The sequence below is a fragment of the Bos indicus genome, chromosome 2 (assembly GCF_029378745.1).
Source record: "Bos indicus isolate NIAB-ARS_2022 breed Sahiwal x Tharparkar chromosome 2, NIAB-ARS_B.indTharparkar_mat_pri_1.0, whole genome shotgun sequence".
Taxonomy (NCBI): Eukaryota; Metazoa; Chordata; class Mammalia; order Artiodactyla; family Bovidae; genus Bos; species Bos indicus.
In genome coordinates this window covers 27,320,030-27,337,648 of record NC_091761.1, presented here as the reverse complement: position 1 = coordinate 27,337,648, position 17,619 = coordinate 27,320,030, and the positions used below count along the sequence as shown (strand labels likewise).

Here is a 17,619-nt window from a genome sequence, read left to right as displayed (position 1 = left end):
AGGATATTTCAAGTAGTGTGCTACTATAAATAATATTTAAATGAATATCCTTATGGCTAAATCTTATAAATCCCTGAAACTCTTCCTTAGGACAAAGGTTTGGAAATAGATTCACAGCCTCAGTAGATATGCACATTTTGATACATGTGGTAGCATTATCCACCAAATACAATATGCCAATTTATATTCCAACCCCAGCTCCCCAACTTAATTATGAGTTCTTTGAGGCTCACTAATATGTATACCCCACAGTGAGGGGGTAGTGTTGGGTATACAGACAAACCTGTGCTTCAGGTTCTTCAACTGTAAAACAGATATAATAGTACCTACTTTGAAAAAATAGGATTTATCCATAAGGTTTATTTCATGAGGGTTTAATGAGTTAAAATATGTAAAACCTGAGCCCATCACCTAACACATAGTTAAGAATAAATGTTAGCTAGTGTAAGTATTCTACTATATGGGATTTCTACTGTGTGAGTTTTTGAAAGAATTAAGTAAAACCATGTAAATAACGGGCTTCTCTGGTAGCTCAGCTGGTAAAGAATCTGCCTGCAATGAAGGAGACCTTGGTTCGATTCCTAGGTCAGGAAAATCCCCTGAAGAAGGGGTAGGCCATCCACTCCAGTATTCATGGGCTTCCCTAGTGGCTCAGACTGTAAAGAATCTGCCTGCAGTGCAGGAGACCTGGGTTTGATCCCTGGGTTGGGAAGATCCCCTGGAGGAGGGCATGGCAACCCACTCCAGTATTCTTGCCTGGAGAATCCCCATGGACAGAGGAGCCTGGTGGGCTACAGTCCATGAGTTCACAAAGAGTCAGACACAATTGAGCAACTAAGCACAGTGCATGTATTTATCATGTTTGGGCCAGTGCTCGACATATACTATTTAATAAAGAGCAGTTATTGAGAACCAGAGAAGTCTGTTTTAGGGTCAAACCCACTCCAGTACTCTTGCCTGGAAAATCCCATGGACAGAGGAGCCTGGTAGGCTACAGTCCATGGGGTCGCTAAGAGTCGGACACGACTGAGCAACTTCACTTTCACTTTTCACTTTCATGCATTGGAGAAGGAAATGGCAACCCACTCCAGTATTCTTGCCTGGAGAATCCCAGGGACAGAGGAGTCTGTTGGGCTGCCATCTATGGGGTCGCACAGAGTCAGACACTACTGAAGCGACTTAGCAGCAGCAACAGCAGGTACCTAAGAGGTAGGCAGAGTGTTGAAAGCAGGCATGTAAGAATCAAGATACAGCTTGATGGACATGTTCTAGGATAGAGAAACTCAGGTTGGTAGGTCAGGAATACGGAAAGGCAGACCAGGCAGTGAAGGGGTTGGAAACTCAGGTGGACAGACAGCAAATGGGGCAGCAAGAGGGCAATGACTAATTTTGAGAAAAACATCCACCTTGGCAAGGAAGTCACCAGAGACAAGCTTGCTGTGTTATAAGGATCAATGTCTAAGTCTGACCAGCCTATGACCTAAAAATAAAAATAAACGAATTGATCCCATGTCTTACTTGGATAGAATATAACAACTGATATGCCCATTGCTAGAGGAAAGACATGTTCAAGTTTCACTTCCTGTCAAGGATAGAGAAATCACTCCTATGTCTGCTACAGACTTCGTGTATCTATTATTTGAGATAATTAGGCACCCAAGCTGCGAGCTACCCAGAAGCTGTCCTCCTAAAAGAGATCTTGCTGACCCACACCAGTGCTGTGGAGAAACCCAAGCTGTGGGTGGGGCCATCTTGTTAAAAGAAAATTGAGAGTGAGTTTTTCAGTCATGTAGCAGCCTTGACTACCCAACACTTAACCAAATTGTTCTTTAGGCCTGGGGTTTTTATTGCCTTAGGAAACCCAGGACAAAGAGGATTTCTTATCACAGTGAATTAATTACCCGACTCCTTTTTCAGGTATTGTGTTCATGGTTTCTGTTGAGAGTACATTATAAATGCTTTTCTACTAGCATCTACTTTAAAATGAGCAAAACATGCCAGTAGATTATGGATAAGTTTCAGGTAGAATCTACTTTTCATTTATGTTTCATGTAGGTCGAATTAAAATAAATGCCAGAGAAGCACACATCCTGAAATATACTGCAGTCTCTCTGAAAAAGCAAAGTCAAAGACCATTCAAAAGCTCTAAAGAACACCTTCATTCTGACTGTAAAACAAGTTTCCCTTTCTAGTCTACCCCCACTGACATCATGCAGCAATCCCCAGCGTGAGGCCCTGAACCTGCTCGCTGAGAAGCAGTCTTGACCCTCTTTGGATATTTGAGTATAGGTGTGCATGCTATGTTGCTTCAGTGGTGTCTGGCTCTTTGCAACCCTCTGGACTGTAGCCCGCTGGGCTCCTCTGTCCGTGGGATTTTCCAGGCAAGAATGCTAGAGTGGGTTGCCATGCCCTCCTCCAAGGGACCTTCCCCACCCAGGGATCGAACCCGCATCTCTTACATCTCCTGCATTGGCAGGCAGGTTCTTTACCACTAGTGCCACCTGGGAAGCCCTTTAGACGGATCTAATTATTGTGGTTTTTATATAGACCACTCTAGAAACACACAACCCAAGGCTCAGATGGAGCTCTTAGGTGGAGGTAGAAGGGGAAGGGGAGCAGGCAAAGCTTATGGTTACTTACCATGGCCTCATCATAATCACCCACCTATAACTTCACTCATATAGTGAAAGAACTCGGGCCTCTGTCATCTTTAGTATTCCAACCATTAATATGTGGTCCTGCCTCTAAATCAGTGGGATATTTTAAAAGTAATAAGATACATGGAGTGGAAAGTAAGGATGTTTATCTAACTTTGCATAACTTTGCATATAAACCTAAACTCTTGAGTTGGCAGTCATGATAAGAATGGGGGAAAGGCACTGGTTATAGCTTTTCTGAATGAGATACCAGTGGAGATCTTTCGACACTGTGCTCTCTGACAGTAGGAAACTTTTGGAATTCTGAGGTTTAAGGGGAAAGCAGAAGTCACACTGATGGTTTAGAATATAAATGAGTAAGGCCTTAAATATAGGATTAAAATGAGACTACTCTGAGTTTGCTTTGCTTTAAAAAAAAAAAAAAGGTAAAATTTTCTGTACAAATGTATATATTCCCCTCCCCCACAATCCCCACGTAGCCTGTATATACATATTTCTGAAATAATCAAATATGAAGAATCCATAAAAGGAAAGCATGAGCAAAAGTAACTATAGGTCACAGTCAAACTAAATTCTCATGATTCATTAAAAAGCAATTAAAATACCCCATCAGAGCTAAACTATTGGGGTGGCAATTTGTGCGTCTTCATGTCACCAGTGAACTGCTTGGAGCTTTGCCCTGCAGGCATCATTTCTAGTGGGAATTATGCAGGAAGAAAGAAGCACAGACAGGACTGGGACTCTTGATTCCATTGTTTGGCGAGATTCTTAGGAAAGTGTTACCTGATGATGGAGTGATTTTTTTTCCTGGGACCCAGACTATGGCACAAGGTTCTGGCAGAACAGACCTCCTTGAGCACACTTTGTACATGCATGATGCGCCATCTAGTGGTTAAGTGAGCCTAACCTTAATGAAAAGGAAAATGGTCTTTTCTGGTCCCTGGTGTCTCCAAACTCTCCACCACTTGATTAGAGCAACAGGAGGTTTGATGCTGTAGGCTATTTGGGGGGAAGGAAAAAAAATATGTTTTCTCAGAAGCCATACCTTGAATATATATTAGGTGGTGGCACAGGGTGTCGGGGTGGGGCGGGTAGAAATACTGATATTACAGTAACTATGCAACCCAGAGGTCGCAAATTGGCAGTGTTTGGCCCACAGAGTACTTTTTTCTGTTTTAGTTGATGGAGATATAATGTTCACAATGTACTACATAGATCTTCAATATATAACTTGATACATTTTTACATTTGTAAAAATTTGCCTGTAAATAATCTTCATAATTACCACCTGCATCAAGATCAAGAATGTTTCCAGCATCCCAGCCACCTCCCTCCTTTCCCTCCATCAGCCCTCCCTCAGATATAACCGCTCTTCAGAACCCTGTCACTGTAGATTTGTAATGACATCATTAAATAATGACATCATTAAATAGACACTCCTAACCCTAACCTCGGGGAAAGGGCAAAATCCTATAATCACCATTTTAATAGTTTGCCCCAAAAGGGACAGTTTTCTCATGAGAAACATTCCGTGGCTAAACAGAGGCTCTGTTTCCTGGGTTTACTGTTTTTCAGAATCCAGGTGGCATATCTAGTCCCAATTCCTCATATATTGTTTTTCTTCCCCAGCTTCTCACTGAGAGATATATCCATTTGGTGCACTGATTGTATTTTCCCAAGTATCTCTGCAGGCAGCCAAGTCAATTTTCAAAGAAATCCATTACTTCTGAGCAGAATCTCAGAGATGCCACTGACTGTCATGGCAAAGCCTATGAATTCTGATGCAGCATTTCCAAAATTAATGTAGATATCATGTCACCAGCGACTGCATGACACCCTGTTCATAATAAGCCAAACAAACTGTAATGGTGAGAAAGGCTTTCAAACCCATAATTCAGCAAAGGCTAATTTATAATGCATAGCATCACACAGTCATTGTTGCCATTTCTACAAGACCTCTTTTTGTTCAAATGAAACTAAATTCCCTCTGAAGGTCAACATGTTTAATATGTCAAGAAGCAGAGCTGGTTCTGAAATAAAACTATTGTGATTATTCCAGAGCTGTCTCGTGCATATCTATTTATTTGATTACTGAACTAACACACGGCCTATCAGCCAGCAGGTCCAGTGAGCAAATTACTTCCCAGTGTTTTGCAAGGTGCTGGAGATAGAAAAAAATGAGATGTAGGAGTCCTCTCTCACTGTCCAGGAGTTGAACTCTGTTTAGACCAGTTGTCCTGGGGCCCGCAACCTGGTGTATAAAGAGATGGCTGCCTCTTGGGAATTCAGGCATTATCCTAACTTATTCCTTTTTATAAAAAACTTGTGTTTTTTTCCCTAATTATTTGTGATGGATTTGGAAAAGTGAAGAATGTAAAGAAGAAAATACAGGGTTTCCTGGTGGCTCAGTGGTAAGGAATCCACCTGCCAATGTAGGAGACATGGGTTCAATCTCTGATCCAGGAAGATCCCACAGGCCGAAGAGCTACTAAGCCCTTTTGCCACAATTACTGAGCCTGTGCTCTAGAGCTCAGGAACTGCGATTCCTGAGCCCACGTGCAGCAACTACTGAAGCCGGCACTCAATCACGCCCAGGCTCTGCAGCAAGAGGAGCCCTCACGCTGCAACTAGGGAGTAGCCCTCGCTTGCGTCACTAGAGAAAAACCCGAGCAGCAACAAAGAAAGGCCCAGCGCAGCCAAAACTAAATAAATAAATAAATAAATTTTTAAAGAAAATGCAAAATTCCCCAGTCCACCAAAGAAAGTCCAACATGGCTTTGATTAATATCTTCCAATGAATTATAATTCTCTTCATTTTCTCTGTGTGTATACGCAAATATATATTTATCTTATGGAGTTGGCATATTATGATTTTTATCTATCAAAAGAAAGTCTTGAAACATATTTACCACTTTGAGTGACTTAATAATTTCTAGAATTTCTTTATAATTTTTAACCACTCCATTATTGGAAATTTTCATTGTTTGCTGTTATAGTTATAGAAATTTAATGCCTATTATTTTGATGCCTATTATTTCTACCACACTTTATAGCTGGAACCTCCAGAACAGGGTTAAATAATAATGGTGATGCTGACTGTTCCTGATTATAAAGTCAATAACTCTGGTATTATGACCACTGCTGAGCTGAATTGAATAAAAATAATATTAAGTACGTTGAGTTCCAGTTTTTAAACATCAGCAATGGGGAATTGAACATTGCCAAATGTCTTTTAGTGCAGTTGAAATAATTAGGTTTGTACCGATTTGGCCTATGGATGTGTGATAATTTTATTAATAGATTTCCTAATGTTGGTTCTCTTCCACCAGAATGAATACTACTATTATATCATAGAGCAATCTACTCCTAGTGAATTGTCAAATTAAATTCCATACTCTCAATTTTAGGATTTTAACATTCACGTGTGTTGAGCGTTGTTCTTGAGAGGTAACTAGCGTGGCAGGATGAGAGTCACACTCTGTCTCATTCTGGTCTGTGAATGCAGGTTACCTGAACTGGACATAGACCTGTTTTTCTAGTATTCATTCTCCTTTTTTTCTTTGTCTCTTAACTCAATTAGTTTTTCCTTTTATGAATTTACTAAGTACTTAACTTTTTTCAAAGCAATCATCATACTCTTATATTAAAATGTTCTGTATATGTGCCTTCTGTTCTTGCATGAGTGGTCTTGCATTCAAGAGTTTTCCATCCTTCTCCCTTAGTGAACAAGTGCTGTCCACCTAACCTGTCCTGTAGGGTCCTGGCAAAGCACTGCAGTGACAGTTGGTGGAAATACACTTAGATGAGTTTTGTTAACCCACTGAGATCTCCAAACCAGCCCAGCACTCAGCTAAGGAGGAAGGCAAGGAAGTGGAATAATTCCAAAATCTTGTGACTGCTGAGCTTCTCTGTGGCAGCACTACGAATCCGGAAGGCAAAAATCACCTTCCGGCAGCTTAGGATGAGTGTGACGCACTGAGACCAGCCATCCTGTATCCTTTATCTGCCCCACGTGGCTGCTGCATCCTTGTCCTGATGGTGGATAACAGAGAGAAGCACTTACTTCAAATACTTCTGCCTGCCTTAAGTATATACTCTTAAAACTAAGTATACTCGGTATATTCTAATAATTAAAAAAAAAAAATCCTTCCAACATTCATCTCAAAACATCACTTCCATATAATACCTTTCAGTTGCCAGTTCTTTACCAGGAAAAGGCTTACAAAATATGGACCCAACCCAAAATTAGGGCTCTCCTTTGAGGCTATAAACCACTTGAGGACAGGGGTTAGGTCTTATGTATATGCCAACTCTCACTATGCTAGGCATATAGTTTAAATTTCACTGGTGTTTCTGAAATTAATTGCTCTTTTTCTCTTGCAATGTAATGTTACTAAATGATGTTCCTCACACTTACTTAAAGACCCAAAACAACAAGGACAGTACAGGCCTTTTAACAGGTAATGAGAAATGGAATCAATCAAAAACTGTGATGAAAATTAATGGAAGAAATGAAAACCAAAGTGAAGGGGAACCTAAGTACACTATTCAAGCTAGAATCCCAAGGGATGTGATGCCAATGGTGGGATCATCCAGGTGATGACTCTTAGGTGAAGCACTTAGCTTTCAGACCATCCTTGCAAGGGAGCAGCCAGTGGGTATCACTGGCTTTATGCTTCTTTGCAGTAACTAGAGTTCCTTTGAAGGCAGTGAAAAGTTGTGTTCAATGATTACTTTCTCCTTTTCCTTAGGGTGTTAAATACCACATTATTTGAAAGTTGGGAGATTGTTGGACCTTACCCTTCCTGGTGGGTTTTTAACCTACTGCTGTTGGTAATACAAGGCTTGAACTGCTTCTGGTCTTACTTGATCGTAAAAATAGCTTGCAAAGCTATTTCAAAAGGCAAGGTAAGATAACACTCACCCTTTCTAATATGTCACAGAAAATTATGGTTTGGGGTTCTTCTGAATCACCAAGAACATTATTTATTATTTAGAATTTCATCAAAACTGCTTTTTCTCCTTCAAAGTTTAGCATAACCTCTTGGAAACATAATACAAATTTTCATTTTCTCTTAGTGATTTTTTTACATGTAGTATTGCTTTGCTGAGTGATCTGCATTGCTTTGCTGAATGATCTGTGTTCATAACTTTAGATTCATGGAGATATATTATTTACTGTGTTCCTGCTCTCCTTTTCTCTATCTCCTTTGGTCCTTCTCTGATTATACTTCTATTAAACAGAAATTTAATAACTCTTTTATAAGAAGTGTTACTTGATGCATTCTGACCATTTATAACTTGCCAGTAAATATTTAGTTAAATCTCTTTGGTTAAAAATGGGGCTCATGATAAAGCATCCTGGGCCTCAACCCCTCTGTGTAGAGCAGTGACTTTTCTGGAACATTCTCTGCAACATTTTCTTACTTTCATTGTTTGTTCTCTTCCTTCTGCCCACCTGGAAGTCTGGGAAGTGGAACCCCTTACATGTAAGTTTCTCACCCCTCTCTCTCTCGCCATCCTGGCTTCCACGTTAGCCTTTTGGAGCAACACTCTGGTGCTTTTGTTCTCTGGTGCATATTGTTCTATCTAATCTGTTGACACTGCCTAGAGGCTCTAACCAAGGTGTGGCTCCCACCAGCTGTGAGGGATGCTAGGGATGCTCAGTTAGTGCCCTTTTGTGTGAGCCTGCATTCTGCTAAATTTTGCATGATCCAATAGAGAAAGAAGTGGATTTCTTTCACTGGTGTTCAACATTGGTTGAAAAAGAGAAATAGACCAAAGTGAAGTAGCAGAAGCAGAACTAAGTTGAGGAGAGGATCAGCATGGTCCAAGCAGGGAGGTCTGAGCAGCAGCTCTTTGCCAAGACTGCCCTGGGCTGCAGGACAGCACCTGACCACTTTGTCCTCCATAAGCACCTGTCACGAGGGCTCGGGGCATCGAGTCACGTAGTATGAAGCCTATACTTGGCATCGTCTCCTATGCAAATCCAAAATAATTAGAGCAATGAGTTGTTTAGAAGCAAAAGTTTACCTTTTTCTCTATGACCTCCTACTCTAAAATGAGCGTGTATTTCTACTAACAAACAAAAACAAGAACAACAACAAAATCTCCCCTGTCCTCATTTGCATACAAATTGCACAATACTGTCATTATGGTAACGGTGACTGAAAATGCAAGGGGGCCATAGATTAGATAATTTGTGTCCTTACTGCACTGCTATTTCTACCAGGTATATTGTCTTCTCTCCAGCTTACTCCTTCAACTTTTCAAGGAGGCAGTCAATTTTCCAGATCTCAGGCTTCAAAATATCTTAACTGGCATTGCTGCTTACCTAAGACAGTAAAATTCATCATAGCCATGGGTCATAGGCTTTATATTCCTGTGGGTTATTTTAAGATACTCTAAATTGTTCCTTTCTTTGAAGGTAACTTAAGTATAGTTTTTTTTTCCAAATGCAATTAAAAATAATCTTACTAAGCATGCAAATGTAAATTAATCACTCTTTGGAGTTTTCTTTCCCATTCGCAGCTTAATTTACGACTAATGGAGTGGAGCTTTTATTCCAATGCTGTCTTTGTGAGCCATCTTTTATTTTTAAGTTAAAGTATCCTTATAATCTAGTCCTTTTGGTGTTTCAGTATCTAAATCTTCTTGGAGATGGTCCTTGTGAGCTAAGTCTCATCTCAAGGGCCATTAGAGTGAGATCCATTTTTACATATTTACTCAATCATCTCTGCTTAGGCTGGAGCAGCAGTCCTCAGTTCTCACCTTCTCCCATCCCCACCCCACCTGATAGAGGTGATATTGTCCTGCAGGAATGGGGGCTTCTCAGGTTGGGAGTGCAGTGGAGTCCAGGGTTCTCCAGTTGGAGGGTAGCAGTGACATAGGGAGAATGAGATGTGGGAAATCCCTCAGTTCATTCTGAAATGCTTCCCAGGAGACTCTGCCAGCTTTTCAATCCACCTCTTAGAGAATCAAAAAGGACTAGATTGGGAAACATTCTGTGAAGCCAAACAAGCCACCAGGTCCCCATTGCCACCCCCCTTAGAAAAGAAGTTCATGCCACTCAGTTACCCAGGGGTGTTAAGGCCTGTTGGGATAAATGTTCACTATGTTTGTAGGCATAAAGTAGGAGGTATGAACTATTTTAATTTAAAAGCAGTAGTGTATTTCCTTAATTTCTTCCTACATTACCTCCTTATGAGACCATATGGTTTTTTTTCATTATTTATGGAAATGTATAGACTTATATCCTGATGCTAAGTCATCCTCATGACTTGATGAGTCTGAATGGAGGATGGAAGAACTCTGGAATGATGGGAGTCAATTCATGATGATCCAGTCACTAGATTTTTCTTGGGAAATATTTTAAACTATTCCTTACCCAGCAAGTACCCCAAATGCCTCCTGCTGCCATTAGTTGTTATGTTGTATATAAAACAAAATTTCTACTTAATTCTAGCAGACAGAAAGACAAATTAAATCATACAAGAATACATTTAAAAGCCAAATAAGAATGATGTTTTAATGATCAGAGCTAGTAAATATCTCCATTAGTGTAATTAATTGAGAGCTGACTCTAAAGCATTCTCAAAGAGAATGTGATCATCAAAGAATAAATAGTTCCATTTGTACCAAATTCCTATAGTGCCATTCTAGTAGTATGGTATGCTACTTTGCAGTAAGAGTGGGGTTCATGGTCTAGTACGTTCTGAATATCTAAAGGTAACTTAAGGAAGTCAGCAAGGCTAACCCCCTGTGATGCCTAAGTCCACCTACATTCCTTGATCACTGACTTTGCTCTATCTCCAATGAAGAGGAACTTATTACTCTGGCAATGCTCCTATCCTGTTTGATTTTTTTAATACTTAGATGTTTTCCTTTATGTATGACTGCATGTACTTCTGAGCATGCTATACCTTTATGATTTCTTCAGAGCCGGTTGCACTCACCTTCTTGTGTTCCACAGGTGTCCAAGGATGATCGAAGTGATATTGAGTCTAGCTCAGATGAGGAGGACTCAGAACCTCCAGGAAAGAACCCCCATACTGCGACCACCACCAATGGGACCAGTGGTACCAACGGGTATCTCCTCACTGGCGCTTGTGCCATGGATGATTAATTCCTCAAAACCACAAGTCCCAAACAAAGTGAACTGTTTGTTCCTGGAAGTATTTAATAAATTGCAAATGCAGTTCCTTTCATAATCTCTCAGCACCAGAAACAAAAATTAGGATTATCAAAGCATTTTGAATAGTGCACTGCCATATGTCCTGTCTGTGAATGAAGAAGAAGTACCCTTCTATATATGTAGGCATGCTTTGTGTAATTGACACAAGGGAACGGTATTTGCATTTGTACTGTCTTAGAATATTATTTATTTTCTTTTTGTATTTGTTTGTAAATCTGTGGACAAAAGAGGGTTTCCTCTTTTTACTCTCTGGGTTCATGACAGTGAGGGAGATGCTCCGTTTGCTTCTACCCCTTTCTTGCTGTGACCTAGTCCACTAGGAGCATCAGCTTAATTGGTCACTTAGAGCAAGCAAAACCCAGTGCAAGATTCTCGTGCAACTCCAAATAGGTTTGCTCTCTTTGTGTCACAATGCCCGTTCTGAAATGGCCTATTCAGTCTCAAGTGACCTTTCTCCCAGTGTAAAGTTGAAACAGGATGAGTTCAGTTTTGTAATTATCATTTTTCATGGTCAATTGGTGGTGGTGGTGGTGGTTTAGTTGTGAAGTTGTGCCCGACTCTTGCGACCCCATGGACTGTAGCCTGCCAGACTCTTCTGTCCATGGGATTCTCCAGGCAAGAACACTGGAGTGGGTTGCAATCAAACCCAGGTCTCCTGCACTGCAGGTAGAGTCTTTACCAACTAAGCTACGAGGGAAACCCTTCATGGTCAATTAGCTGTTCCAAATAGAGTGTGGTTATTGGAGGACTTAAAATTGTTTTGTATGTATTAAATTACTTTGGAATAGACTTCCTCTCTTGCACACACAGCCAAAGTTTCTTCAGTGAGAATGGTAGCTAGTTGGGATTAACTTTTTAGGTTACAGAGACTTTTTTTTTCTTTATTCTCCATTATGGGGTCAGTGCTCCAGCTCTGAAGGAAAACTTAAGTTCATGGTTACAAACAAAGAAATCAGTCTTCCAACTGGGAATTTGTCCCATGATCTGAGAGTAATACAAAGAGAGTAGCAGATTTCAACCAGGTTTTACCACAACCCCTTTAATTAGTGCAGTCTTCCGCTATGGTATGAAAAAAAGAAGCTAAGTATATTTGAGGACAGAGAAAGGGGACTTCCAAGAGTTGCCAAAAGTCACCTCTAGTGCAAAGCACATTACTGCAACCAGCTTTCAAGAAAGCACCCTCTCTAGTATTTGATCTTGTTTTGTTTTGTTTTTTTTCTGGGCAAAATAAAGCCAGTGAGAATAAGACCATTTTACCCTTTGTCTTTTCTCCTTAAACATAACCCTAACATAACAGAATTTCCTGTTACTAGAAACTGAGCAGTGTTAGACTGTAGGTCCTTTTGTCTGCTTCTTTGAAGGACTTGTTCATTTTCCAGGAATTTTTGTTCAAATGGAGCTATTTCCAGAAAAAAAGCAACAAAAATTCTACTCAGTAAATGAGAAGGACTACTGAAAAAATAAGTTTCTGTAGTCTCCTACAGGGCAGTGTTATTTATGTATAGATAAGAAAACCATACACATAAACCAAAGATTTTATCTCTTTTCTTCCAGCTTTTAGTAAAAGGGAATAAAAAGTTATTATACTTATTTCATAAATCAGGAAGACTATCTCCTGAAACAAAGAGTCCAAAACCACAAAGTGATATCAATGTGCAGGTCAGGACTAATGAAAAGGACAGCAAAGTACTAAAAAGCGCATGTCCTGCCCAAAGCCACTCACATTCAGGTCAATTTTTTTTTTTTTAATTGAAGTAAAACTTTGTGCCCACAATGTGCACCATGATTGTTAATAGTTAAAAGAATGCTCCCAAACAAAACCTCACCCCGTAATGTTAAATCTCTTCCCACCTATTTATAAAATAATGTGTCTTTGGTATGGTCCATAGTAATGATTGAAGGGCCTTAGAAATATGTCTGCTTTTTTGTTGACGAAATGGTATGATTAACTCCTCTTGGAAAACCTTATTATTTTATTTCACAGAACAGGGGTATGTCTAGGAGAGTAATTTATGGATGGTCAAGTTGTAAGACCAATCATTAAATATGAAAAGTACTTGTCATCTGAACATCTGCTAAAATGCAGATATATAAAAAGTAAACCAGCAAGCATGTTATAGCTGAAAAGTTTTGATAAGGTGAAAATGTCTTCTCAACTAAGATACGGAACAGAAGAAAGCCTCGTGCCTTGCTTTAGTATCTAGAGCAAGTCCTCTGATGGGTGAAATAAACCAGAAAGCCACAGTGTGCTTCTATTTGGGTCATTTGACACTCTTTAGCGTAGAAGAATAACTTCAAAAGATCTGCTTGTAAATTAAAGGTTTAGAAGACTTGCATGACATGAAGAAAATTGCCTGTCCTTAGCAAAGACATCTGAACATCTGACTTTTGTTCTTCCCAAAAATCACTTAGAAGGAGAATTGGGAATTCTCAGAGCCTCCCTGACCACTGACAGTAACAAAGCAGTCTTCTATGTATCAATACATTTGTGTTTCATTTTACATTTTAAGGCAAAGCGTCCTTTTTGATTCATCAAAATAGTGTTTATAGGTCTTTTGAGATAAAGAATAATGTATCTCTTGTCTACTGCTCTCCCATGGTGGCCTGATAAGCCTGAGAGAGAAAATATGTGAGATCTCATATCTTCTACCTGTGCCAGGCCATAGCTTTGGAAGTGTGTATTGCAATGTCAGCTATAGGTTAGTAGGAATGTTGTTTCCCATTAATTGACTTAGCCTGTCCTGGTCATATTCAAATCTTCCCAAGGTACAAAGGGGTATATAGGAAGGAATCTAGAAAAAGTAATATTTTCTCCAATTCTATAGCGTTTCTAGACCAATTAGAGGGAGATAAATGTAGAAATTCGACTAGAATTTGGCCTTGGGTCAATAAATGATATAAAAATGTGTGATCTGTGTATGTACATGTAGGTTTCTCAGAAAAACGTGATAAAACCAAAATATCACTGACTCGTCCTTATCCATATTCTTTTCATGAAAACCATCCGCCATGTGCAATAGAAGCTTTCCACCTTCCTTTTTACTGCCTGTTCACGCCACCTCCACAGCTGAGAGGGGTAGACTCCTTTCAGCCTCTTTGCCTCAGAGTTCAGATCATGAAGGCCCTAAGGTCAGCATCTAAGTAGTCCCCACTTCCAGATTAAGTGTTACAAATGTTAACAGTAGGGGAGCAGCTATCCGTATTTTGGATTATTAAACTAAGTGTTGAGGAAAATGCACAAGATTTCTGCTTCACCCAAGGATTTTATTAACATTCAGATCCAGCTCAGCTGCTGGACAGAGGCTCTCCAGTGTAGAGGCTCTCCAAAGTAAACAAGCAACTGGGTGAGAGAAATAACTCTTTAGTGGGATAAAATTTGGTCACCTGCAGCCAAAATGACAGGTAAACCTGAAAATGTCCTGTTCTGTTGCCAAACTTTTCATTCTGAGTATTTGAGAGTTTGAATTTGAGCAAACTGCACACTTGCAACTTGGGTAGAAAGGGTCTGAATTTTCCACTCTGTATATTTCAACCTCATTGTTATTTGGGCTGAAGTAAGACATCATGTTTCATTTCAGCACACCTGAGTCTTTAAAAAAGAGCTCTTCCAAGAGAACTTTAGGGACACCCATGATTGTTCCCAAGCTGTTCATGATTTTTGCATTGGTAGTTACTTTTGTCCCCTACTTGGAGATGTTAATGCCAAAGTTGCCTGGATATTTGAGTATTTTTTCTTAATTTGAAATATGAAAATTATATAGAATAGTTACAAAGGTATTAAATAATTCTCTTTATTAGTATGTCCTATGATGTCATTGTGTCCAAAGAGGTTTCAAGAAATTCTTTAGAAGTAAGAGATTAAATGTTTACATTTCACATGCTATTTGAGGTCTTAAGATTATAATTAGCTTACTTTTTCCCCCTATTTGTCTTTAGCTGATTCCTGCTTTGTAGATAAATATTAGTAGCCCTGAAATGTTTCTAGTGTTCAAATAAGAAAAAATCAAATCAGATCAAAGTCTGCGCCAGTGTCCTGTCCATGAAAGGAGTACTGTCAATCACAAACAGTTCATGCAAAATGCAAGATATTTTTTTAAGTGACATTGTTGTTGTCCCCATAGTAGGTTTAAATTTCTCTCGGTAAAATGAAATTGTACCATTTTCAAATTACCAGATAGTAATTAACACTGGTTCACTGTGGCCACAGTTTAATTCTTCATTTTTAATAGGCTGGAAACAGGCCCTGTGGTTTGCATTTGCATGCATGGTCCCCTCCCGTCCCCTAGGGGGCGTTCAGTAGATGCTAAGGAGGTAGTGGACAAGTCGATGTCCACTTGTCCACACTGTGCTGTCGAAATGCCTAACATATGCTCACTGGAAGCATACCTGATGCTGTCTTTTATGGAGAAAATTGTATTAAAGAACATAAAACATTATAAGTAGCTATTAATAAGATCTGTAATCACCCAAAAGAGTACCTTAGTCTTTCCAATGTGAGTTCAACCTGAAGCCTTTGAATGGAACACATTACCAAATGTCCGTAAGCTAAGATCCCCATCCAATCAAAGACATACAAGTCTCTGCAAGCAGATGACACATGATATGATGTCTCCACAAGACTAGACATTCTCAGGAGTGCCCAGGAAGGAATGGGAAGGGACTGTTAGCCTAAGATCTAGCTTGTTTATCTTCCACTCACTTTCTTTTAAATCTTTTAAATCGTAATAAAATGAATCTAAAATATTGTCACTTATCTGCTATCAATTTCCCAATAACCATTGGATCAGTTGTGTATCACACTTCCTTCTCTGATTCAATTAAAAAAAAAAAAATATTGTGTCCATATGAGCCTGTTTTCCTCAACACAAGTCAATGAGAGCTTGGCTTCTTATTTTGGTATGTGTTGCATGGCCTGGAAACCAGGGAACAACAGCTGTTGGTGTGATTTCTATTTTAAGTGAAAATTAGGTTTTATAGAGACAATTTTTTTTTCTTTTGGATCTGCAACAGTTTTTTTAAACTGTGATTGTAAATCTGCCCTTAAAAAAATAGAGGTTTTTAAAGATTAGTTGCCAAATAGAAATTCACTCTGTGATAGGAACAGTTATATGGTGATTCTGGAACTTTTAACTTAGAGCTTCATTAATTTAAATATGGAAAATAGCCTCCAAGTTTGATTTCCCAAAGTTTCATAAAGCCTCTAAGCTCATGATTTTCATCTCCTTTTTGCCCACATGATCAGTTACCTCCATAGCCATTTGGTGTCATGCAAAAGGGAGGTGGTTAGTTTGGGGATTTGATTTTTTTCAACTTGCAGTGAGAAACAGGATAGGTGACAAAACCTTACTTGTTAAGACAAGTCAGTGCTTGAGCATCTCTGTCAGAAATGGAATGATGTACTGTTAGCCAATTAGAATTATGTTATGTATTGTTACTGTATTTTGCTGATTTTATATGATTGATTTCATATAATTATATATGAAAATATAATTATTCATTCTTGATCTCTGGAAGCAGTCATTATTATGAGGATCATTTTACTTTGAAAACACTTTCATAATAAAGATAAGTCTTAAGAGTACAGTGTAAATGCCCTTTTCTGTAAGCACTACTGAACTTGTATTGGTAATGTGCCACATCTTCCTGGACAAGATTCATTTCAGTGTTCACATCATCCTACAGTTTTCTTGTAAGCCTCCTCAAATCCCAGAGTCGCTATGATTATGAAAAAGGAATGTAGTATTTATACGTTATATATATACATATATATTGTTACAGGTTATTTTGTCAAGAATTTAGCTAAGCTACTTGATGGTGTTGTTATCTCAGCATCCATTTTGTTTGGCAAACAGCCTGCAGGGACCATAGCTTGACACTAGCCCCTCATACAGGTGCATGTCCTGAATAGCAGCCCAGAGTCACAAGCAAATGTAACTCCCTGATGTGATGTCCCCAACAGCCCTTGTGATCAACTGTCTCCTGCCTCCCAGTGCTTTTGTATGCCTTATGCATCCCTTAGATAAGACCCACCCTCCCCAGGGAAGGGGGCTTACCATAACCTCTTTCTTTTGGCTTGAATTGACCGATCTGGCCATAGCCCAGGGACTCCAAGGCTCTGCACCCATGGACCCTAATAAAGGCATGTGCCCCAGATCCTGTCTCTTTCTCTCTGTCTGTACGCTGCCTGACCTTCCTGTGTGGCCCCTCCTGGTGTCCCATGTACTCCCCCCAGGACCTGTGAATAATAAACCTCTCTACTTCAAGTTCTCTTGTGGTCTGTTGGACTCTGTTGTTGGTTCACCATCCAACACCCTGTGCTCCACTTAAGAAAGGTCTAATTATATAAGGTCTATATATATAATTATATATTATATATACACATATAACATATCTATGTTATAATATCATTTTGACAATTAAGATATAAAGCTTCAAGTTAAATTTTATGTAGTACTTCATTCTGAAAAACTAGAATTTACAAAGTTATCAGTTCAAATATATCAAACTGTACTGATTTTTTCCAAGCTATAAAAAAGGCAGTTAGGATAAACAACACAAAGCCCAACACACACAAAGTTGCCCCTCAGAGAATGTGCGCTCATAGGAGCTTGACTGACAACATCTTCTCAGGGTCTGTGCCCCACTTTGTTAGATCTTCTCTCACTCTTTGTCTTTCCCGTGTAACTCTGTCTCCCCCAGCGGCTCTTCTGCTCTAAGCTTATGTCATCTCGTATCTCAAGAGCTGTAAAAATAGCACTGACATTCAAC

The 17,619-nt window shown here is 39.4% G+C and overlaps 1 protein-coding gene across 3 annotated transcripts in view; it reads left to right on the top strand.

The window, feature by feature from the left end:
• The window catches only part of CERS6 (ceramide synthase 6), a 359,336-nt gene extending 342,222 nt beyond the window's left edge, over window positions 1–17,114 (top strand). Inside the window, exons 9-11 of one of the 3 annotated variants that reach the window (XM_070803789.1) lie at window positions 7,409–7,565; window positions 8,123–8,146; window positions 10,630–17,114. In XM_070803789.1, coding sequence (XP_070659890.1) covers window positions 7,409–7,565; window positions 8,123–8,146; window positions 10,630–10,782 — 334 coding nt within the window. In that variant the 3' untranslated portion in view covers window positions 10,783–17,114. The remainder of the gene's footprint in view (window positions 1–7,408; window positions 7,566–8,122; window positions 8,147–10,629) is intronic. The other 2 variants (XM_070803792.1, XM_070803794.1) reach the window with 2 other exon arrangements.
• Window positions 17,115–17,619: the final 505 nt, after the last annotated feature.